The sequence below is a fragment of the Mustela nigripes genome, chromosome 8 (genome assembly GCF_022355385.1).
Source record: "Mustela nigripes isolate SB6536 chromosome 8, MUSNIG.SB6536, whole genome shotgun sequence".
NCBI classification, from domain to species: domain Eukaryota; kingdom Metazoa; phylum Chordata; class Mammalia; order Carnivora; family Mustelidae; genus Mustela; species Mustela nigripes.
This window is the reverse complement of record NC_081564.1, coordinates 13,935,449-13,959,780: the sequence shown is the minus strand read 5'-3', so window position 1 is coordinate 13,959,780 and position 24,332 is coordinate 13,935,449. Positions and strand designations below refer to the sequence as shown.

At 49.1% G+C, this 24,332-nt stretch overlaps 2 protein-coding genes across 2 annotated transcripts in view; one reads left to right on the top strand and one right to left on the bottom strand.

Moving 5' to 3' along the window:
• Window positions 1-11,766, top strand: part of WSB2 (WD repeat and SOCS box containing 2) — an 18,926-nt gene extending 7,160 nt beyond the window's left edge. Inside the window, exons 2-9 of the mRNA XM_059408530.1 lie at window positions 30-198; window positions 4,777-5,021; window positions 5,181-5,312; window positions 7,691-7,791; window positions 8,925-9,097; window positions 9,791-9,901; window positions 10,025-10,132; window positions 10,739-11,766. Of these exons, the coding sequence (XP_059264513.1) occupies window positions 30-198; window positions 4,777-5,021; window positions 5,181-5,312; window positions 7,691-7,791; window positions 8,925-9,097; window positions 9,791-9,901; window positions 10,025-10,132; window positions 10,739-10,901 (1,202 nt within the window). The 3' untranslated portion in view covers window positions 10,902-11,766. The remainder of the gene's footprint in view (window positions 1-29; window positions 199-4,776; window positions 5,022-5,180; window positions 5,313-7,690; window positions 7,792-8,924; window positions 9,098-9,790; window positions 9,902-10,024; window positions 10,133-10,738) is intronic.
• An 822-nt stretch (window positions 11,767-12,588) lies between these two features.
• RFC5 (replication factor C subunit 5) lies at window positions 12,589-24,266 on the bottom strand. The gene is made up of 11 exons (XM_059408531.1): window positions 24,098-24,266; window positions 22,115-22,179; window positions 21,709-21,845; window positions 20,256-20,335; window positions 19,285-19,358; window positions 17,708-17,867; window positions 16,902-16,983; window positions 16,460-16,589; window positions 15,580-15,657; window positions 14,501-14,555; window positions 12,589-13,491 (listed from the first exon to the last, which is right to left on the bottom strand). The coding sequence occupies exons 1-11, from the start codon at window positions 24,160-24,162 to the stop codon at window positions 13,395-13,397; spliced, it is 1,023 nt and encodes a 340-aa protein (XP_059264514.1). The 5' UTR covers window positions 24,163-24,266; the 3' UTR covers window positions 12,589-13,394.
• Between the last annotated feature and the right edge of the window lie 66 nt (window positions 24,267-24,332).

The window sequence follows — 24,332 nt, the reverse complement described above, 5'->3', positions numbered from 1 at the left end:
GTTTGTTTGAAGCATGTCTCCTGTCTCAGAGGAGCCGCTGCTGCTGGCTGAACTCAAGCCGGGGCGCCCCCAGCAGTTCGATTGGAAGTCCAGCTGTGAGACCTGGAGTGTCGCCTTCTCTCCGGACGGTTCCTGGTTCGCTTGGTCTCAAGGACACTGCATTGTCAAGCTGATCCCCTGGCCGCTGGAGGAGCAGTTGTAAGTTCTTGTACCCGCAAGCCTGGAGGAACAAGGGAGTCCTTAGGATGGGGAACCTGGAGCGCTTTCCCACATGATTCCCTGCCCTTTGGGGGTTCCCCTTGCCCCCCCTCCCCCCAGGAACAGGAGCGAGAGAATGGCTGCCAACAGTTCAGAAATGGATCATGGGGGTTTCCAGAGCCCCACGGTCTGTACGTGGGAAATTTGATTCTGTGGAGATCATGTTAACCCTGCTGTTATTTTTTAGCAGCTTTATTGAGATGTAATTTACATACCGTACAATCCGAGCCTTTAAAGTGCACAGTTCAATGGCTTTTAGTTCATTCAGGGAGTTGGGCACCTCTCACCATGATTAATCTCAGAAGCACTGGCAGTGCCACAGAGGGCAGCCGGGCATCCCTCACTTGTTACCCTCCAGTCTCACTCTCTCCAGCCCTGAGCGGCCGCGAGTCCCCTTTCTGTCTTCATAGGTCTGCTTATTCGGACTTTTCATATACATCGTATTGTGCACGGTGGAGTCTTTTCTGATGGGTTTCTTGCACTTAGGAGAATGTTTTCAGTCCTCCCTCGGACAGCCTGTAATCAGCACGTCATTTCCCGTTACTGCCAAATAATATCCCATTGTACGGAGACCGCGTACCTTGTGTACACATCTGTCCGTTGCTGGGCAGTTAGGTGGTTTTCCCTTTTTGGCTATTAGGAATAATACTGCTGTGCACATTTACATATGGTTTTTTTTTTTGTTTTGAGGTTTTTTTTTTTTGGCGTGGACATAGGCTTGCAGTGTTTCTGTGCTTGGAAAACAGACTGGTGCCCAAGGTGGCTGGCCCAGTTCTCAGTCCCACCAGCGGGTGTGTGAGATTTCCGTATCCCCCATGCCCTCACCCCTCACCAGCACTTGTCTGGCTTTTTGGTTCTAGCAGAGCCATCCTGTAAGGTAGGAAGTGGCATCTCATTGTTTGGATTTGCATTTCTTAATGGCTTCTGACGCAGAGCACCTTGTGTTTCTGGGCCTCTCCTGTATCTTTGGAGAAACATCCGCTCATATCCTTTGCCCATATTTAAGTTTGGTTTTTGTTTTTTCCTTTATGGACCAAATTTAGTTTCTGTTATTAACTAGTTTCTTTTTTGGGGCTGGGCAGGGCCCCGTGTCTGAGTGCTATGAGCTCCATGTCAGACGGCCCAGCCAGGACAGGGCTCAGGCAGCATCTGTTGGAAATCTTTGCCTGACACAGAGCCTAGGGGTTTGGAAACTTGAAATAAATCAAACATGGCCCCTGCCCTTGAGGGTCTCCTTTGTTTTGCTTTGGGCAGTTCTTATAAATTGCACGTTAGATTCAAGTGTTTTGTCAGTTCAGTCTGAAAGCTGCCTTGATGAGAAGTCCAGCCGGCAAGAGCGTGCCGAGATGGGTACTCCTGGTGCTGCTGGGATTACAGTCTGGCTGTTCGGCAGTATGCATCAAGGACCTTGAGAACGTTCCTCCCGCTACTAGGAATCTCAGAAATGGGGTCATCTATTTCCATACACTGATTTTCATCACGGAATTAGCTCTGTAGTAGTGAGAACCAGAAATCCCTTAGAATCTGGTGATGAGAGGACAGTAAGGAACTCATGGCATTGCCAGAGGACATTTTTTGTAGCCATCGAAGAGTTGTTGTTGTTGTTTTTTTAAAGATTTTATTTATTTATTTGACAGAGATCACATGTAGGCAGAGAGGCAGGCAGAAAGAGAGAGAGGAGGAAGCGGGCTCCCTGCGGAGCAGAGAGCCCAATGCAGGGCTCCATCCCAGGACCCTGGGATCATGACCTGAGCCGATGGCAGAGGCTTTAACCCACTGAGCCACCCAGGCGCCCCGAGTTTTTTGTTTTTTTGGTTTTTTAAAATCGTGATTTTCAGTTCATTCTTATCAATGTAATGAGAATGCCAAGGGCTTTCGTTATTTTATTGATCTCCTACTCTAAATGCAAGAGCCTCAACTTTATATCCAGTCTGGTCCAGGTTTATGGTCTGAAAAAGAATCTTTGAAAAGCATACAAAGGGCATTCTGTTTTCCTAATAATCACCCTTATATTCAAACACATACATCACTGTAGGACTATAGGTAAATGTATTTGTCCAGTATGAACTCGAGAAAATGGGAATTTGAGTATTAATCCTTTTTGTGTATCTGTTGCTTTATATAATGAGAGAAGTGTTACTGTTCAATGTGTTATGTGAAAAGTTACTTGTTCTAGGGAAAAATCACACATTTTAAAGAATAATAACTTAGGAAAATGCTTATAAGATTTAATGAAAATAGTAAGCTATGAAGCCATATATGTAATATCCCAGATTTGTCTTTTAAAAATATATGTATATATGCCCAAATAAAAACTTACAGTGAAATACTTACTGCGGTTAGAGTGGTGTTAGGATTATGGGTAATTTTCATTTTATTATTTGTCTCACTTCCAGATTTTTCCCACAGTTCTCTATTACTTTTATGATTGAAAATAATGTTATTTTTAAAGTCCTATAAAAGGAGAAATCTGAAGTCCTTAGGTTCTTGTTTGGATTGTTACACATTTAAAAAAAAATAATAGTGCTTTGGGTACTGAGTGAATAATTCGTACTAACCAAATAATTGTACTACTTTTAGAAATACAGTTTTTAGAAACTTGAATTTAAATTCCCCCAGTGACTCTGCCTTGCACTTAGCTGTTCTGTCCCCATGTGTAAACACCCCACCTCCCACGTAACTCTTCCCTTGACTCTTTGGCAAACTCACAGGCCCAGGGGATCCTGCGAGCAGTATGCCTGGATACCCAAGGCTTGGGTTCTAGTTCCAGTTCGGCCCCTGATTTCGTGACCCTAGGAAAGTTAACTCTACCCCTAAAAGTGGAGGGTTTAGTGTCTCTTTCTAGAGAAATGAAATTTATGATATGAAAATTAATTAATATGCAGAGGTGCCTTAATTCCTGTGGTATAAAGTAGCTCCAGATCATTCTTTAGTTCAGATGCAGAATTTAGGATTTTATTTTAAAAAAACAATAAAAGAACTGTAGCTTCAGTGGCACCCCGCTGTCCTACGGTTTTCTCTGCGGCTTGCCTGTTCCGTGCTGCCTGCAGGAATGGCCGACTCGGGCCCCTGTGCCAAGGCCCTGCAGCTCTGTGAGGTGTGGGGAGTTAGCAGAGTCAGTTAAAGAGGCAGTCATTATCACATTCATATGTTTTTCAGGACAACAAGTTCTCAAACTCCACTGGGCCATTGAGACCGGGTGTTAGCATGTATCCTTTGAAGGCTCAATGGTAGAGATTTTTGTCTTTGGGGGCCATCCGGTCTCTGTCAAGGTTCCTCCCCTCTGCTCTTACAGTGTGAACACAACCGTTGATGGCATGTGAACAAATGAACATGGTTCCAATAAAACTTTATCTATAAAAACAGAATGCTAGCCTGGACATAACTTGCCAAGCTCTGATGTGGACTAATAGAGTTTTAGAGCTGATGGAGCCTATGTTTGCCTCACTTCCTCCCTTCTAATATTCTTGGTGAGCTTGGTTACAGTTCTTCAATATATTTCAACCACACACTTGGCAGAAACATGATTTACTTGCAACTTTGGGGGAACAAGTCTAATGCATAACGAGGTCCAGTTACATACACATCAAACACAGGATTTTTCACGGAACTGGGCGCCAGCTTCAGTGTCTTCAATTCCCTGAGTTTGATACACCCCAGCGTGGGGTCAGGGTCACACAGAAAAGTAGGACTTAATACTTGCACTGATAACTGCCGATGGGAAACTTGGGAGCGTGTGGGCTGAATCCCAGGGCTGTCCAACTGCTCAAGCCTCTGAGATGTGGTCTGCTAAGAGAGTGGTGGGCAGGGCCTGGAGCTCAGGAAGTGAGTCTCATGGAGCTTATCTGGGCCTGTGTTTCACCGTAAGTAGAATGTAAAATAGGCCTCAGGGGTCTTTGAGGTCAGTGCAGCTCTGCCCAGTTCTGTGGGCTTTCTCTCTTGGACCTCCCTGCTGGTCGGTTCCTGTGCTGCATGGACCCAGAAAAGTAAGGGAGAGAGCCTCACTAATAGGTTGGAACATAGCAAGTGAAGGTGGAAATCAGCTTGTACCAAGCAAACTGTGTGGGCCAGAAAAGGATTTATTTTCCTGCTCCTTGGGCCTTTCAAAGCCAGGCGCTCGCCAGGCAGGGGAGCAGCAGATGGCTGTTCAAGTTCTAAGTTCTGTCCTAGTTCCAGACCCACAGCAGGCTTTCTTCCTCACAGGAAAAACCGAGTGCACCTTTCCTTCCACGCATCAAACCTGAGAGAACTTTCTGAGGAAGCAGAGGGCTCCCTGGAGCTTCTGTGATCCAGTTACCCGACAAGGCAGGTCACCCTTTCGTAGGACTATCACGAATGGGATGTACCAAGGCTAATGAAGTCTTTATTACATGAATTCCAAAACGAAATTAAGTCACGCCAGAATTCACCAAAGCCCAATTTATTTCTAGAGCTTTAGTATCTTAGATATCATGGATTGAGTAGTTGGTTGACTTGGTGACGATTTTTAACTCATTAAGGAATCTCTGCTTCCTCCAGCATCCCTAAAGGGTTTGAAGCCAAAAGCCGAAGCAGCAAAAATGATACAAAAGGGCGAGGCAGCCCGAAGGAGAAGACTCTGGATTGTGGGCAAATTGTCTGGGCTTTGGCCTTTAGCCAGTGGTCTTCTCCACCCGGCAGGAAGCTCTGGGCACGCCACCATCCCCAAGTGCCAGATATCTCTTGCCTGATCCTTGCTACGGGACTCAACGATGGGCAGATCAAGATTTGGGAGGTACAGACAGGTAGGTCATTTCTGGCTGGGACAAGGTCCCAGGGTGCATGCATGTTCTCATCAGGGACCAGAGAGGCCGCCGGCCCCCCACTATCTCAGGGGTGTAGCCATGTCCAGCAGACCGGTATCTGCCTCTCCCACTGACCAAGTGCTCCTGCTCCCACGCCAGGGCTCCTGCTTTTGAATCTTTCCGGCCACCAAGATGTAGTGAGAGATCTGAGCTTCACACCCAGTGGCAGTTTGATTTTGGTGTCGGCATCTCGGGATAAGACTCTTCGCATCTGGGACCTGAATAAACATGGTATGCAAATGACGGAACTCCTGGGCAGCTCCAAAAGTACTCTCTGCTCATTTCTCACTTTTATCCAGAACAACTGATTTTCCTAAGGACCTTCGTAAGACATTTTTTCTAATCACATACCCAGCTCATCCCCATGAGATATTAATACCAAAAATATATCATTCATTTATGCACTGAATGCATATTTATGCTTTGTATTTTTTAAAAAGTAAGGGTTTTTTTGGTTACTGAGAATCAGTTTTCAGCCTGGCTGATAACCACTTCTGTTGAAAATAGATGCTGCAGTGTAAGTTTTCTCAACCGTGGCATGGTTGACATTTTGGTCATGCTAGTTCTTTGTTACCGGCTGCCCTGTGCATTCTAGAATGTTGAGGAGCATCCCTGGCCTCTGCCCACTAGATGCCGGAAGTATCTTCTCTAGTTGTGACAGCCCAAATGTCTCCAGACATTGCCCCGCCGTCCACGTGTAGGGCATAGTCTCCCCGGGTTGAGAACCACCAGTCTAGAGGAAGTCGTCCATGTTGGTTACTTCCTGTTAGAAATAGTTTCTTTGTGAAGTGGACTCTTTGCCCAGAAGAACTCTTTTAGCTAGAGAGGGTCAACTTCTGTGGAATTCTCCTTTGAGCAGAACTGGATGCAGAGGTGGCCCATACTTTTCTGGTAATGATTGTTACCCAGAATTGTGACACAGGGAAGAGGAATTTATTGCCAGCCCTTTCTCCCCACGTGGCAGGGATGTAGAAGCCGGGGAGGGGCGGTGGCAGGGGAAAATGGGAATGTGGATGGTTGGTAGAGAGGCACACTTGCCTCTGATGACGTGAAGGCACTGGTACTCTTGCCTTAGCCGTGACTGTGCCAGCTCCCACAGCCACGAGAGGGGACCAACTCCTGCCCTCTGAGAATCCAGCCTGACGATTGTCACACTGCCAAGAAGGTGCTTGTGGTGTCCTCATCTGATGGCATCTGGTCACCAAGAGAACTCTGGTAGTTTCTGCCCTTAGCTGCAGAACTTGAAGTCATGAGATAGGTTTGCTGACTGGGAAGGCTTCTCCAAGGCAACACCATTTGTAATGTGTATCCAGAGGCAGCTTGCCACCATGTAAGGAAGATTCTGGAAGTGACTTTAAAATCTTTTGGTGATTGGGAAGACAGGACTAGCTGAAGGGGACCGGGGATGGGCGAGTATACTAGGGCTTTCTCGGGAGGGGAGGGGATACAGTAGTGTTTGCTGGTACCGGGCCCTGCCCCACCATCCTGCCTAAATTTGTTCAGTACTCACAGCTCCCCCGGGAAGGGGTTGGTACTGCTCTAATGTGATAGCTGAAGAAACCATGACTTATTACAAAAATACTACATATACTTAACATACACGCATACACAGACACATACATGCATCTGCATGGCTGTTACGTTCAGAAAAGTTTTTTCCTTTTTTTTTTTAACATTCGTTTTCACTGCCCACCCCCAACCCCGCTGCCAGATCTCTTTCCCTATCTCATCCGCCCCTCCACTGCCTTCCCTGACATCCTTCTGCAGCCTCATGACCCATGCTAAGAGCCTTCCATGTTGCCCTCAGTGTCCTACTCAGACACTTAAGACACTTACTTTTATAAAGTTTGGGGTCATCGTACCACAAAAAATGATTCATATTCCCCACATTTCTTTCCACAAATCATGGAAAATCTAAATCTTAATACCATCTGAATCAATGGGATAGACATATTCTATATATTCACCTGTTCTTTTATGCTAATGGACAGGCCTTTAATTTTTTCCTCAAACTCAGAACTGGAGCAATTTTGTGAGTGGCCCTGGGGCAGGTGCTGGTAATCAGTGGAGTCGGGGTTCAAAGCCAGGTTCGCCTGACCGCAGCGCACATGGCCCTCATTACTCTGCACTGTCGCTTGTCCAGACACCTGGTCGGGGTGAGAGGGTGCGGTGGGACCCCTGAGAAGCGGGGAGACCATTACAGGAGTGTGAATGACAGAAGTGAGGCTAAAACATTCTCAGCGTTTGGAAGGATGCTCCAAAGTGCCAGAGCTGGTTGGGGTGGGAGGGGAAAGAAAAGAATGTTCTCTGTTATCAGAGGGATCTGTCAGGTGTGATGTGCGCACAGCCTTTATCCCGCCCATCTTGCGGGTTTTGGTGAAACAGAAGGTAGTGATCTCCTTGGGGATTACACTGTCCTACGAATAGACTTCAGGTGTTTAAATGACACATCCTGGCATCTTGCTCTGCGTTAAAAAGGTGGGCCTTTGGGCTCAGCCAGTAGGGAACCCGGTGGGGATGCCGGGTGGGTGGGCCATGGCTTGCGGTCCTCCGGTCCAGCAGCCACGTGGTTCCTGGAACCGGCTCACCGTGCGCCCCTCTCTGTGCAGGTAAACAGATCCAGGTGCTCTCGGGCCACCTGCAGTGGGTGTACTGCTGCTCCATCTCCCCGGACTGCAGCATGCTGTGCTCCGCTGCTGGAGAGAAGTCGGTAAGGCCCAGCGGCGGGTGCCACCTCCATCGTTGCCCGAGTGCAGTGAGCCCGGGCGGTCTGAACGGGTAAATAAAGCCGGCGCCTCCAGATCAGCCTGTGCAGGAGGCATGCTGCTGGGCAGGGCTGTCCCCCTGCACGCTTCTCTTTTGATTTGCGTGTGGACACAAACCCCACGAGAGGTGAAGCCCTCATCACTGGAGGAGGGCTGCTTGCCTTTACAACATGGGGTAAAGGTGTGCTTTTAAGATTTCCTTTCCCCTTGGAGTCTCAGATTTTAAAAGTTGCAGCTCCTGTGTATGGATCCAAATTTCCCTCCTTTGAACCATTTAATGTGAACCTGGGTAATAGGGATTTCCATTTCAAATCAGAATGTACAGTTACTTGTTGAACTTTGTTCTGAAATCCGGCCTGTCATTTAAGAAAGTACTATAAACCCAAGAACAAGCCGGGAATAGTGTGTGTGTCTGATCTCACATCTGCATCGAGCGCTTTGCTGTGACTGACTCAGAAAGTGAAGAGTTCACTGTGTGGAACAGCCCGGTGGTTAATCATTCATTTGGGGTTTGGAACTACGTGACGGTGTGTTTTCAAGGGAACAAAATAAAATCCCATTTTTCATGATTCTCAAAAAGATTTCAGGTGAACTGTGTCAGACGTATGTACAGCTGTGGGGCAGGTTCCCACCGTTCTGTGAACACATGGTAGAAAATGGCTTGGCAAGGTGCCACGGCTTTGTTGGAAGCCTGGCAGCTCACCTCTGACCCCTGGTTTTGCTTTTAACTGAAAGGACCACATAGTGCTTTATTGGCACACACTGTGATTTTGCAAACAGGGCTCAGAAGCAGAACTGCAAAGCCTCTGGATACATTTCAGCCCGTAGGCTTCCTGAGGCTGGCTGGGTTTCTTCTCCCTTAGACCAGGCTCCTTGAACTTGTGCACTGGTCAGGTGCCTTGAGAATTCAGACTTGGAGAATTCAGACCTGGAGCTTTCCCCAAGCCCCTATAATGCATTCTGGGAGAGCAGTATGAAAGTGGGGGTGGGGAGAGCTTGCCTTCGCCTGGCATCGCCGTGTCCTTCACTCACTGTTCGTTGTTGCTGCCCCTCACCGGGCACCTGTTCCCTTGCACAGGTGTTTCTGTGGAGCATGCGGTCCTACACGTTAATCCGGAAGCTAGAAGGCCACCAAAGCAGTGTTGTCTCTTGTGACTTCTCCCCCGACTCTGCCTTGCTCGTCACAGCCTCTTACGACACCAACGTGATCATGTGGGACCCCTATACTGGCGAGAGGCTGAGGTTACTCCAGTAAGGACGGGGTCTCTCCTTTGGACCTTGTTGCGGGGGGACTGATGGGAAAGCTGCCTTGGGTTAGGCATGGCCCGCGCAGGGTCCGGGGCGGGGGTGCTGGGTGAAAGGCGTGGGGAGCTCATGTTGTGGCGCTTCTTGGTCACTTAGATTCTCAGTTGAGCCCAGAGGGCCTTTGGGGCTCCCGCTGTAGGAGGCTGTGTGTACTTTGGATTCAGCGTTCACGAAACCTCGAAGTGACTCTTTCTTTCCATTTACTAATAACTGTAGTCACAAGTTCGGAACGATCCTCTTACCGAAACTGGTATTTCCAAAATGAATTTTCAGTGTTCTTACAAACTTGCATCTTTTTCTCTTTGTCTCTGTTGTTTTCTGAAGCAAATAATAGGTAGCCTATAATTATCATGTATCTCAGCCGAGAAAAGACTTTGAGTTTGTACCGCGGCATTAAAGTGAGGGCTGACCTACTTTGCATAAGAAAATGAGCACAGGGAGTGTGAGTAACCCTTCAGCCCCTTCTGCCAGACACTTAGGAAATGCCTTTTTTTTTTCTCCTAGTCTGCTTTTCCCGAGGTTTTCCAGAGGGGGTAAGGATGGGTCTTTGAGCTTATCATAGCCCCAGCACCAGAGTGAGGACAGAGGGTGGAGAGTAGCCATCACCCCAGGCCGACCGTCCTCTTTCTTTTTCCACAGCCACACCCAGCTTGAGCCCCCAGTGGAGGACAGTGATGTGCACATCAGCTCCCTGAGATCTGTGTGCTTCTCTCCCGAAGGCCTGTACCTCGCCACGGTGGCAGATGACAGGTAACAAAGAGACATCGGGGGGTGTGGCCTCAGAGCAAGTCCCCGCAAGTAACTGTAGCATCCCCCTCTGGGGCTGGCCCCACAGCTACTAACGTGCCAGTGTTTCTCTTCTCTCTCGTCCAGACTCCTCAGGATTTGGGCCCTGGAACTGAAAACTCCAATCGCGTTTGCTCCTATGACCAATGGTCTTTGCTGCACATTTTTTCCACATGGTGGAGTTATCGCCACAGGGTATGTGTCTGATAGCTGAGCAGAGGGGGAGCAGTTTCTGCTGAGTGTACCAGCTAGCTTTTTTAGGCCTCTAGAATGTTCTTGCCTATGATGAAGCCTTTAAGGAAATCCAGGAGGACACAAAATTCTATTATTTTATTCTGTATCATTTACTCTTAATAGTTAATCTAAGAGTAATGGAAGAGTTATGACTCACACCACTTGATGGGCCACGTCCACAAGGAGGCCCGAGTCAGGATGATGCAGAATTTCTGGGAAACCATTTAGGGCAGAGACCACCTTGTGGGGAGCATCTATAATTCAGGAGGTGGCACTCTTCCCTCTGTTGCATTTGAACCTGTGGTGTGATTCAGAAGGGGCTGAGCTCACGGGTAGCACGTGGGTATCAGAGTTGTCTTGAGTCCTGATCCTTTCAGCGGCCTGAATTATCAGTATCACACCCTTTACATCGATTTGGACGGTCAGGATTGCATCTAAGGGCCGCGCATCGCACTCCCCGGGTGTCTCCTGCTAATGCAAGTGAGAGTAGAAACATTAGCGTCCCTCACTGGGAAAACATGTGTTTCTAAGGTCTCTCTTAAAGCGTCGGTTTCTGTTCCATTTCAGGACAAGGGATGGCCATGTCCAGTTCTGGACGGCTCCTCGGGTCCTGTCCTCACTGAAGCACTTATGCCGGAAAGCCCTTCGAAGTTTCCTGACCACCTACCAAGTGCTAGCACTGCCGATCCCCAAGAAAATGAAAGAGTTCCTCACATACAGGACTTTTTAAGCCACACGCCATAGTCTTACTTGTTTTCTTGTAGCAGGATCAAGCTTCCTGGCAGAGGAGCAGCTGGAACGATGGGCCAAATGGCTGGTCTTGGATTGAAATAGAATTTCTCTTTGACATGGTGACCAGAGTAGAGCAAAAGCAGCTTCCAGTGGACTAGTCATCCAGGTTTTTCTGTGTCACCTGTGGCAGTCAGTCGTGGAGGGGATCCCAGCTCCATGGCGGCAGAGCCTAACCCCAGATCCTCAGCCCACTTAGAAACGGCTGCGTCAAACACCTTCTAAAATCCTTTCGACCCAGGGTGCATAACTCATGTTGATTTGATAAGCAGAGTAACCAGGCCTCGAGAGCCTCTCTGTTGGGGGGATCATTCCCTTGACTGGCAAGTGGGCAAGTGTTGGCTTCTGCCTGGTACATGTCACGGTCGTGTTTCAGATGCGGTGGTGACATTGTTGAAAGTTCTCTCCCGCTGTGTCAGAGTGGCTTTGCTGGTGGCAAGTGCTTTCCTTCCTCGAGCTTCCCTCTGACCAGCAGGACCAGGTTTTCCTGGAGCTGTCCGCTGTGAGGTATTCGCTAAGTTACAGGTGACTCAGAGGCTGTGCTCCTGACTGATACACTATAAATGGCTTTTTTTTTTTTTTTTTTTTTTTTTGGATAAGCAGTGGTGTGCATGTGCAGGAGATGACAAACGCGTGTGTCCGGTTACCCAAGGACGTATTCCTCAACTGCATGACTGTCCAAAATGGCGACTGAGTTGTCAGCGGTTTGCTGGTGGTAGCCTATTTATTTGTATTTTCTCAACAGATGTTAAGGTACAACTGTGTTTTCCTCCCTGGCATCTAAAAACCATAGTTCTTAAGTCGAACGGTTGTGAAGATGTCTCTTCTTCGTGGCGTAGAGAATTGGTATTGTCGCCCCTTTGGCTGACTGTCGCGTCTGAGGTCTGACTTTGCTGCTTTGCCTCATCGGACAAGTCAGCCCGTTTCACCTCTTCCCCCTTAACAAAAATAGCTCCTTGAAAGTACTGTTCTCCTTCAGCGGCGTGTAGTTCTCTGATCAAGACACCTCATTGCAATGAAATCTGCCTTTGGAAAATTTAATATATTTTAAATTATTTTAAAAGAAATGCAACATCTTATCCTTTGGCTTTCTTACTAGGTGCTTTGTGGAGGCCAGTGTTAATGTGATAAAACTTGTCGCAAAAGTATAAGCGTCTCCTCTACCGCCTTTGTTGCTGGAGAAAAAAACATTTCTTTTCGAGATGAGAGGATTTCGTTGAAGGAAAGTTACAAAGCTTTTGGCTGTTTCATTTTTTCCACTAAGAAAAAAAAATACGACCTTTTAAAACAAGTGAGGAGAGCGGGGAACGGCTGGGGCCAGTTTTACTCCTTGGGGTCATCTTGAACCGTCCCGGCGCAGCCCAAGAGGTTCTGGGTGGCTTCCCCGAGGCCCCCTCTGGCCGTTAGCTTCAGACTTTGCTCGGGGTCCTCAGGGAGCGAGGTGTCTGTGGATGTGGGAAATAACCAACCTCTCCCTTTTGATAGTCTGAGAAGCTGACACCCTCAGAAAGAGCAGCCTCTGAAGGAGGCTTGATCTGTGACATGGGGGTGGGGGGGGGGAGGATCTCACACACAGGCAAGTTGAGTAAGTCAGTGTCTTTCTGACTGGGGAAGGGAAGAGTCGCTCGTAACAGCCAACATGCAAGCTGCTTTATTTTTACCGAAAAGAAGGCCATCAACAAAGGCAGCCTGTTTGTTTGCTGCAAGAGAGACTGCCACCCCGTCCACAGGGCCCTATCCTTCCCGCATTGGCGGGGGCGGGGGCGGTTTGGAGCCCAGCCCCAGCACACCTGCCCTGCCTGCACTGACAGAAGCCCAGGTCCCTACCCCTGCTGTCCCTGCCACAATTAGGAACTAATTGCTAGTAGAGAAGAAATAAAAAGACGATTTTAAAGTAAGCCAGCTGAGCCCATTTATAAGAGTACAGCAGTTTGGGCCAGAAATCCATGCACATCTCTTTTTCTTCTTTGACACCTACTCAGTGCAGATCCAGAGACCGCACCCCCCACCGAGGTCTGTGCACTTCCGTGTGGGGCTCCTCTGTTCACCTGGAGTTAGAAGACACTGCCCCACGGGCGGTTGGGAAGCCTCAGGTTCCAGACCAAAATGGGGCAGGCCAATTTCCTGTCTTCCAAGCAACTGAAAGGTAAAAGCCTTAAGGCTTTAAAAAACAAAAGAACCCCCCCCAAAAAGCTCATTGCACTTTCTTTTTCCCTATAAAACACAGTGGGCAGTGCAGCAGAGAGCTGGGCCTTACAGCTATTCTTGACCTGCTGTGCCCGGCCTCAAACGCTACTTTCTGAACCTTGGCCCAACCACGCTGGGAAGACTTTCCCAAAGCTTGGGGCGATAGTGGCATTCGTGCCCAGCTGTAACTCAGTCCCGCCGTCTAGTCTCTGTGGGGCCTGCGAATTGCTGCGAACGGGCTCGGTGTTCAGGCCTCTGTGACAATCAGGTCCCTGGTGACCTGGAAAGCGGCAATGAGGGAACTCAGCTGAATCTTCTCGTTGGTGCCTACAGACAGTCTGTACCTAAAAGAAATTAAACAAAAGGTAAGAATGGAGTATCGTGGACAGCTCCCTCTTGACAAGAGAACGAGAGCAAAGACAGAGTAGAGTGCTGGAGGGGGAAGGCAGGCGATCAAACTTGATCCTGGCCAGTCATCTTCAGTGTCCCCTGACATTTTCCTCTCTGCCCTGAACACTCATTTATCAGCTCACTCAAGCTAGTAAGGAAAAATTAAAAAGTTTATCAGTGGCAGTGTTCTGAACTTGGCTAGCTATTTAGATGTATACGGAACTGAAGTGATCAAGACTTACTTCTTCCCTCGAAAGATGATGCACTGAGAGATTTTCTTCCTCTTAATTCACTTAGAAGAATGGTGGACGGGGGTTCTGTGGCCTAGTTAGCAAAGCAGGACACTGGTGATTCATCTTGCCACCTTTCCAGGGCCCAGCCAGTGAAAGGAAAATCATGACGTTGGTCACGTAGGGAGAAGTGACCTCGTGTGCATGTGAGAGCCCGCGATAGCCAATCACAGTTGGTCCCATGCTGGCGTCTGTTCTGAACCCAGTGCTTCTGCCCCCTTTATGCCAGCTGCCAGCTTCACTGGGGGCTAATGACTGTTCATGGAACCAGGCAAAGTGGAAAACGGAGTTTGTGTTTACTTTGCCTCCCAATATGCTTTGTTACAGCAAAAGGCTTTAATAACAGCTGGGCAGTTGCTTGTCCCCAAATGACCTCGATGCAGGAACGGAACTGGGCCGTCCAGGTAACGGCACTTCTCGAACCAATGTGGACCAAGCCTTTGAGGTCTAAGGAGAGGCCTTTGTCTCCAACATGTCACTGAGCCGAACCTGTCCTTGTGTTCATTCGTATGTTGAACAAGCAAATCAAATCCTTCCCGTGTTTGTTTCAGTGATGGATCCCACCAAAAACTAGATTATGCGACGTAGGAAGGACAAAGTTGGAACCAAACAGAAAGAAAAAATGCACAACAGAGTAAAAAAGAGAAAGGAATCAAAATCAGGAAGCACTCACTCTATGTCTGCCATTTTGGCCAATAAATGCACTCGAACTGAAGATGGAAAGTCAACTGTGGGGAGAAACAAATTCAAATGAGTGAGGGTCTGCCACTCCCTAATACAATAAGAAAAAAAAAAAAAAAGTCCCACGACAGTTATGAGCTTAAACGTCAGGAGACACTAAAGGTGTCGAGGCATCAGGTCACTAGCTGCCACACCTCTAAGGAAGTGAACACTGGATGAGTCTTCAGTTTTTACCCATTTTGCAAGCAAGTTCCAAAGTGATCACAAGAACCTAGAAGAGGTAAGGACGCTGCTTTAGGAACAGGGCAGCTCTGGGAGTGAATGGCAAAGCCAAGTTCTCACTTGTTCTGCCAATTTTAAAAACAAATCATTGATTTTTAAATCTATTCATACTCATTTTCCACAATCCAAGTGCAGAGCTGGGCTCCAGCCAACCACATTCTTGGTCAGCTGGCCTGGGTGAGGCCCTGAGAGACACGGGCAGAACATTCGCAGACCCAACTGTCGGCAGTTGGCTGCCGCGGGGGGAAGAGCTGCCCTGAGGAGGCTGCACAGCAGGTCACCCGGGGAACCTGAGAAAATCCGGATGCCCACAAACGGCCAAGTGATAGGTCTGGGGTGATTTCCTCTGTGCTGCCAAGGTTGAAAACCAGGACTCTGTACAGAAGATATGGCAGAGTATGGAATTTAATGACGGTTTAGTTCAGACGGCTCTGCTTTATGCCCTAGACAGACGTTCCTCCTCTTTCTTCCCTTTTGGGGGAAAATACCCTGAGAAATGTGAATTAAGAACACTGTTTCCTGCTGTAAAATACAAACCCTCCGAGGAGAGAAAGTTAGCCCCCTGGAGCTGCTTCCCCAAGAGTCTGAGAGGTTAAGAGTCGTTTTGGAACAACAAAACAAAACAAAAGTTTTAAAAAGCAACAAAAGAAAACGAAAACCGGGGGCCAGGTTTATGCTTCATTCCCGTTTCTCTGCTTCAAAAGCGAAGCCTCGTGTTCCCTCGCTCCTGCCCTTAACCGCCCTGCTCACCGCCTCCTGCAGCTTCTCAGCTGGGGAAAACGGAGTTACCTCTGTGCACGAATAGGTGGATCTCAGTCAGGATGTCATGGAGCGCCAACCCCTTCAGCGTCTTCAACTCCATAATATCTAGAAAGGAACAGTTAAGGCAAAGGGCCGGGTTCCGGAACAAACATGCCGCACAGCAATTTGAATCCCAAGCCCGTTGGGGGTGACTTCTGGGAAAGGTTCTCACCCCAATGTGATGTCTGAATCTAGCTGTGTCAGGTGGGCTCCAATTCTAACCTGTACTAGGTTTTCATCTTCCACAAGGGCTTTCTGATAGAACTGTCTCTGCCCAGTAGAGGAAAGAGCCGAATGCGTCCCCCAGAAGGCCGCCTCTCACTATCCCTGGCTTTAAATCTCACAGCAGAACCAGAGTAGTGCTGGCCACTCAAGAATGATCACATCGGGGGCGCCTGGGTGGCTCAGTGGGTTAAGCCTCTGCCTTCCGCTCAGATTATGATCTCAGGGTCCTAGGATCGAGCCCCACATCGGGTTCTCCGCTCGGCAGGGAGCCTGCTTCCCCCTCCCTCTCTGCCTGCCTCTCTGCCTACTTGTGATCTTTATCTGTCAAATAAAATCTTTAAAAAAAAAAAGAATGAGCACATCTGCCAGCCCCAGCGCCAAGGTTGTCCTGCTGCTCGCATCCGTAAGCAAGGGGGCCTCAAGCTGTACCCACGTCAGACTCCTTCGGGAAGAACATGAGGGCCTTAAAGACAAGGACCCGCTCCACCCCCAGACCCGTGTTCCCTCAGCAAGCGGACCAGCCCCACGAGCAGCCACCGTCTCTGGCCAGCGGGGTCTCGGTGCTGGCTGCGGCCTGGGCTACTGGGCCAGGCTTGGGCCTCAGGTACGTCGTGTGCTGTCCACAGGACGTGAGGAAGGATACTTCTGTAGGCCGTGGTGAAGTCTTGATTCAACATCCAGTCCAGAATGTTGGCAATGTCGGACTTGAGGGGGTGCCCGGTGCACGTGTAGACCGTCTCCTCCGTCACCTTCCCGAAGGCCATGTTGGTGCTCTGTACAGACGGAGGGGGAGAATCGTGACTGTCACAGCGGCCACCACGCTGCAGGCCGGTCAGGAGGGAGCGGAGGCAGCGGAGCGGGTGTTCCGGCTCCAGAGCCCGTCCCTTGCTTTCCCTGGTTTGCGGCACATTAATCTCAGTTACTCAAAACCCAAAGGTAGGGGGACATCAGTGGTACATGATGAGATCGAGATCCTACCCATTTCTCGATTTCTGAATTTACAGGTTAGCTGAGCTACTGCTTTGGTCTTTCTCGAAAACCGCTTCCAAAGCGGCGCCTCAAGATCTGCTCCAGCGGCACCGTACCTGCAGAATGTTCAGAGCCCTTCGCATGTCTCCACTGGAAAGGGTCACGAGTGCTTTCATCCCGTCCTCACTCAGGTCCACTCTGAAAGGAACGAGGCAGGAGGAAGTAAGAGGCCCTCAGAAAGCACGAGCATTCACCAAGAGTGCGACCAAGGTTTTGAAATAATGAAAAAAAAAAGGGAAGGACACAGTTAACAGTACTCTCCCGATTGGTGGGGGATCTCGAATCCGCTCTGGTCTTCAGGGCTGTGGGCTTCACGTTAGCAGTGACCACCCACCCCGAGACGGGAAAGACCCTCATCGAGGATCAAGCATTGCCGTGTTGAGCAACTGGCTTTGAATTCTGTTCTGAGAGGCAAGTGTGCTGGCGAGTGCTGTGGTCACGGAGGCAGAGCACCCCTCTTCAAAAAGCAGCAGCTTGGGCTGGCTATGGGCTTGGCAACTGGTTAGACAGAAGGTAATGTCTCAGTACCTTCCCTTCTAGTCCCAAAAGGCTGGAGGCATCTTAGCAGAAGGGACTCTGGCAGCACGCAGTTGCCAATGACAAAAGAAGAGTAGGAGGAAGTCGGGACAGCTTCCAGGGGAGGAGGATGGAATCGAGAGAGGAACCAAGTGCCTCCTGCGAAGGCTGTCCGTGAGACGCCGGGGAAGCCGCAGCTCGCAGACCCCGATGCGACTCTGGGCCAGGCACCCTCCTTAGCTCTTACCACGCCTCATCACCTTCGACTGTAAACCCGCCAGCCAGCCCAGGGCCCTGCCTCCCAGTCCCCAAGGCCCTCAGCTTTCCTGCTTTCCCCTGTACTTACTTCTCTTCTTCTATGACGTGTTCCAGGCGGGGGACCATGAGTTCAGGAGTCAGCGGGCCGAATCGGAACCTTGTACACCGGGACTGCAGGGCGGGGATGATCTTGGACAGGTAGTTACAGATGAGGCAGAATCTGGTATTTTCCGTGAATTTCTCAATCACTGGCAAGGGAAAAGAAAACCAGCTCCTGTCCATTCTGAGCCTTCCAGAGCCCTGGAGGCCCCACACTCTTCCGTGCTCACGTGCACGAGCAGAGGCCGTCCACGGTCGGGGTGCTATGGGAGCAAGGTGCTGTGGCTGGGGTGGCCAGGACCGGAAGCCAGCCATCCTCCTCCCCCAAGCGGACAGACATGCCACTTAAACAAGATTTTATAAAAGTCCCTTCCTTCTGAGGTGCCATGATTCTGGCATCCTTGCCATCCTGCTCCGCGGCACTACGAAATCCAGTATTTTTGTCCTTTTGCATAAAACTCCACCTGGCAGGTTGATGACGCCCCACCTTCTAATGGGGGCAAGGGGGTGGCTTGTTGTGGACTTCCTAGTGGACTATCTCGAAGCCTTAGAACATTTGACAGAGTGCTAGTCAAATTCAGCAAGCTTAGGAAACACTGGGTGCATTCTGTAATTACCCAATGTTCTTGCATGGGGACCTGCCCAGACTGACAGTCACTGCACAGAGCAAATGCTGAAGAAAGGCTGCCAAAGCTTTTAAGATCAGAAGACACTCTAACTGTCCTCCTCCTCCCCTTAAACCCACTCCTTCTCCCAACTCCCCAAGACCGTTCCTGTCTCCTAGCTGATTACCTCAGAATCTTAGCAAGAGAGATTACCAGTATCCTTTCAAAGAAATCCACTGCACCAGGGCCCTAAGATAGAAAACTCATCTGATACTCTCCTTCCCTGCCAGATCAGCCCCTCGGCAAAGACAGAAGTCATGTCAACTTTCTGAGTGTGACTACGTTTTCAGAATTGTTTTCCTGGCTACTGTCTACCTTAGGGTACCAAGAGCAGAAAGTTCTACCCAGGAGTTTAGGACCGACAGCCTTTCCCTATCTACCACCGCCCATTCTAAGACTACAAATTCCCAGGACACCTGGCTGGCTCAGTCGGTTACGCTGCTGCCTTCAGCTCAGGTTATGACCCCAGGGTCCTGGGACCGAGTCCTGCATCGGGATCCTTGCTCAGCAGGGAGCCTGCTTCTCTCTCTGATTCTGCCTGCTTGTGCGCTCTCTCTCTTTCTGAGAAATAAATAAATAAAATCTTAAAACAAAAACCAAAAAAACCCCCCACAAATTCCCAACCCCACATTGAACCCCATGGAAAAGGATGGGACAGCACTGTCTGGTCAGACTTAAAGTCCCACCAGGGCCTCTATCTTTCAGCTGCTGAAAGGGGAAACCCCCAGTACCGAGAGCTTTGGTCTAGATCATCCAGTGGGATACAGGAAGGTCAGCAGATTTTTCTGGGCCAGAAGATGAAATCGGTCAACAAGCCACCGCATGTCTCATGTTCCAAGAGCCTAATTCTCTCTCGAAGGCACTCCTGAACCAACACGCCATCCCCGGGAGCGCTTCCTACCTCTCCTCAAGGCGTTCTGGGCATCCTGAGTCATAGCATCCGCTTCATCCAGGATCACTAGTTTGAAGCCTTTCCTAGGAAAACAAATGGCACCGTCTGAAGATGTCTTCAATCTCACCTCCACTTCTGGGCCGAACCAGAAGTTGTGCCTTCAGGCTGTGCCATCAGGCCCTGCCTCAGAGAGTCCATTCCTCGACCTGAGCAAAGGAGGCATCTGTGGTCACACAGAGGACATGCCTGTCACTCTACTCTTAGAGGAACTGAGGTCTGACTTGGGTATTTTTGTTACATTGCTCCCCCTGGCACATTCACCTTTCTTCTGTGCACACATGGTGTCCTGTTCCTCAGGCCTGGCTCTGCTTTCTCCACCACCGTCGCCCTCGCGCATGCCTGTCTTTTCATCTTTCCCTTTGTTTACCACCTCCCCGTGATCCCTCTCGATCTCAATTCATTTTTGTTCAAATTTAAACTAGCTCATCTGGTCTTAGGATGTAAACAGGTTTTGGTTAACTCATCAAATGAAGTTAATGCTTCCCAAACAACCTGCTAATATAGACTTAGGTCGTATTTTATTTTGGAACTCTTTCTTTTTTTTTTTTTTTTAAGATTTTTATTTATTTATTTGTCAGGGATAGAGGGAGAGAGAGCGAGCGAGCACAGGCAGACAGAGAGGCAGGCAGAGGCAGAGGGAGAAGCAGGTTCCCTGCCGAGCAAGGAGCCTAATGTGGGACTCGATCCCAGGGCGCCGGGATCATGACCTGAGCCGAAGGCAGCTGCTTAACCAACTGAGCCACCCAGACGTCCCTGGAATTATTTCTTACTAGCATCTTTGTACCTCTTTTTCATGGCTACTTTTGGTGAAGTCATTTTGTACCTTTATAGACAAGCAAAGGGGAGGATTAAAAAAATAAAGCTCTGTCCTCTCACTGATCAGAGTCTCCAGGGAGAGAAATTAGGCAAATAATTCTTACTTAAATATTGTCCTTGTGCTAGCAAAGCTCAGGATGGGTCCCCGAACGATCTCTATTCCTCGGTCATCTGAAGCATTCAGCTAATGCGGGAGAGAGAAGGCAGAGTCCATTAGAAACACGTTTGTATGTCATCTACGAACTTACTTACCTTTCATCCACCCAGCTCGGCAAGCTAGGTCTCCAGGTCTAACGACAGCTGTGAAATAAACACTATTAAAAACCAAGATCACAACTGTATTTAAAAACTCACAACTCACTACACCATTACGTTACGTTCTGAAAGGCAAATGACTGTGTTTCCTTCCGCACTGGAAGACAACCACTGACATACTCTGGTGGAGTAACTCATTGGCCTGACCACAGTGAACAGCACCTCGGGCATGAACAGAATCATGCTGATTTGAGCCACCTCAACCCAGAGCAACCCAGAAGTTACCAGTCTTTAACATACTGAAGGAAGAACACTGGTGGCAGGAAGGTTCTAAGAGCTATAATGAAAAAATTAGACATTTTTTTCTTGCAATAGACAATATTTGCAACTTTGTAATCTAAGGGTATCAGTCCACTCTCAGAGCAAACAGATGGCATTCGCAAGTTCAGGGATTTGAAGAGAAATACATGTAGAGAGATTTGAAACGGCGGGGGGATGGGGAAACCACAAGAGCTGTGCAACTCCTCTGCAACTGCTGGGACCCACTACCAACCCCAGATCTTAAGAGGTGAGTGGGGGAGTGGTGCTCAGCTGGAGAAGGCTGTGGGATCTGCCCAGCAGGTGGGGATGCTGTCAGCCTGTGGTGACCCCCCAGACAGAACCAGGCACCGCTCTCCTTCCCCCGACTCCTGCCAGGGCCCCTATTGGCCAAACGTAACCGGGGGAACCAAAGGACAAGGCAGCCTGTAGTCAAGACAATTCAGCCTTCCAAGGCAAGAACGGGAGGGAGCCACATGGAGACGAACTCTGGATGGGCATGTGGAAGACAGCAAGCCACCGAGTGACCACTCACTGAGGCACCCCAGAGTGCTGCGTGCAAGCTGGCAAAGGCAAAGAAAAATATCCAGCCCGGGGCGCCTGGGTGGCTCAGTGGGTTAAGCCGCTGCCTTCGGCTCAGGACATGATCTCAGGGTCCTGGGAACGAGTCCCGCATCGGGCTCTCTGCTCGGCAGGGTGCCTGCTTCCTCCTCTCTCTCTGCCTGCCTCTCTGCCTACTTGTGGTCTCTCTCTGTCAAATAAATAAAATCTTTGAAAAAAAAAAAAAAAAATCCAGCCCTACCACTGCCCTCTAGCTAATGCCAACTCATGCCCAAATGTCGACTCTAGACAAAAGCCACTCGAGATATTTTGTCTGTTTCTTTCCCCACCTCCAGCACAGCAACTTACTTGTAAAGTAAGACAAATCTAAGAGAACTAAGAGACTCGAGTTCTTTGCAGAGTGAGAAGAATCCTCTTACTTACCTCCAAGACCATGGAGCCAAATTCCTTATCTTTGTACAGCTGTTTTGCACAGGCCAGGATGGTGGAGGTCTTTCCCGTCCCCGGAGGACCATAGAGAAGCAGGTGTGGCAGGCGGTCTTCACTAATAAATTTCTGAACTGAGGAATGGGAAGAAAGAGAGAGCCCATCAGTTTCCAAGAGTTGCCTTATTCACCTGGGCCCTAGAGTTGGCTCGAACGCACTTCAAGTCCACGTTCAAATAAGAGGCAGACGCAACAATGAAAAATCTGAAGGGACTCAGCTCTTACAACAACATTCCATAAAGCTCAGTCAGATACTTCAAGGTTATTACTCAGCAGAGACATCACCAAGAAATTTATACAGGTCCTCCAACTAGAATGACAGCAATTGACACACGGATGCTTACTGGTACTCAAAATGTCCTGATGAGAAATCAGATCGTTCAGTGTCTGTGGCCGGTATTTTTCAACCCTGAAATAGAATGTAGCATGGATTACAATACACACGAATGCCAGAACATGCTGTCACATGCAAAAGAATCCTTTCATATCCTAATGAAAAGAGAAAGGGAAATAAAATCCTTTAACTTTGAATACAGACCACTGGTTCTCAACCAGGGACAGTTTCTTTTTTTTTTTTAAAGATTTTATTTATTTATTTGAGAGAGAGACAGCGAGAGAGAACATGAGCGAGGAGAAGGTCAGAGGGAGAAGCAGACTCCCCATGGAGCTGGGAGCCCGATGTGGGACTCGATCCCGGGACTCCAGGATCACGACCTGAGCCGAAGGCAGTCATCCAACCAACCGAGCCACCCAGGCGCCCTCAACCAGGGACAGTTTCATCCTCCAGAAAACACCTGGTGATATCTGGAGACATTTTTGGTTGTCACATTTGGGTGGAGGGTGCTACAGGCCTCCAGTGGATAGGCACCAGGGCTGTCACTAAACATCCTACAATACACAGGACAGCCAACATGCCTGCCCCCAGCAAGGTTATAGCCCAAATGCCCACAGCACTGCTCTCATTTTACCTTTCCAGCTATCTGCCTATAAATAATCTCAACCTGGATGGGCACCTACTATTTCAAAGTAAATTAAAAACTGAACTCACTGGGGAACGTGGGTGGCTCAGTCGGTTAAGCATCTGCCTTTGGCTCAATTCCTGATCTCAGGGTCCTTGGATTTTGCCCTGCCTTGGGCTCCCTGCTCAGCAGGGAGTCTGCTTCTCCCCCTCATGCTTGCTCTCCCTTTCTCAAATAAATAAATAAAATCTTTTAAAAAGATTGACATCAGACATATACATCAGAAGATAAATGGGCAAGTAAGTGGTGGTCGATCCATACAATGGATTATTCACCCATAAAAAGAAATGAAGCAACCACACCCGCTACAACATGATGAACCCCCAAAACATGATGCTGTGAAAGCCGCCAGTCTCCAAAGGCCATACACCGATTCTATTTATATGACCAGCCACAATAGGCAAATTCAGAGACAGCAGATTGGCAGTGCAGGAAGGGGACGGTGGGGATGGACAGTAAGTGCCCATAAAGTATGGAGTTTCCATCTGCGGTAAAATGAAAAATTTGGGAACTAAAGAGTGACACAGTAGCACAACATTCTCAAAGTACTTAAAGTCACGGAATTATACCCTTTACAATGTTTACAACTGGAAACGGTATGTTATGTGTTTTTTTCCACGATAAAAACAAACTGATCTCCTTCTTAGACAAGACCAACTTGGAGCTTTCAAAGACATCAGGATGGATCCCATCAGTTTCTAAAACAACATTCAGAGGCAACTATGAAAGCAGGATGGTTACATGTGCAAGCTCTCATTTCGCCTGGGTTCAAATCCCAACCGGTTTCTAGCTCCGGACCTGACGCAAGTCCTTGAACCTTTTGGGTTTACAACTAGAATAATAACTACCTCCCTTCTAGGGTCTTTGTAAAGATGGAACGTCTAACAGGGTCCCTGCTAATCTAATAAGAAGCCATTTAAATACAACTTAACTGGGAAGCGTTATTATCATCATGATCATTTCAGTTTAGGATTTGAGCAATAATTGCATCGAAGATCCCGGCAAGAGTAGAGAGCATTTTGGCACGGAGGCCGATGCAAAGTCAGAAGATGCGGGATCTAACCCCAGTGCTGTCACCCGCAGCGCGTAAAAGGAATGGGGGCGGTGGGAGTAGGGCAGCGGGAAGACCTGGCAAACGTCCTAGAAGAACGGAGGGGGCTGAGGAGCTGGGGATGTCAAGGAGAAAATCTGGGGCTCCGTCCGGGCCAGGTCGGGGGCGGCAGGACGAGGTCCGGCGGGCGGCGGCCTGGCCGCTGGCCCACCCCGGTCACCGATCCCCTTTCCCGCGGCAGACAGGCCTCCTCCTACCAGGGCAGGTTTCTGATCTTGGCCGCCACCGGCTGCTGCTGCTCCTGCTGCGCTGAGGTCTCCATGGCGGGGTGATAAAGGTGTCCAGGTCCGCCGGGGTCGCCGCGGGCCCCGGTGACCTGCACAGTCACTAGCTGCGAGCGGGTCCAGGTACCCGGGCACTTAGAGTTCGCGCGCAAAAGGAACTCTCGCGAGACGTAGCCTCCAGCTTCCGACTTCCTCCCTAGGTCCCGCC

Bases quoted from the DNA above. Each gene is read 5' to 3' on its own strand.
- RFC5 (XM_059408531.1), bottom strand. From the start codon at position 24,162: ATGGAGACCTCAGCGCAGCAGGAGCAGCAGCAGCCGGTGGCGGCCAAG. The intron at 19,359-20,255 runs GTAAGAATTATT...TTGTTTTCCTAG, and splicing joins AGCACAAGGACAATATTTAA to GAAAGGCTTCAAACTAGTGA. The intron at 16,590-16,901 runs GTACGGTGCCGC...CCGTCTGTACAG, and splicing joins GGGCTCTGAACATTCTGCAG to AGCACCAACATGGCCTTCGG.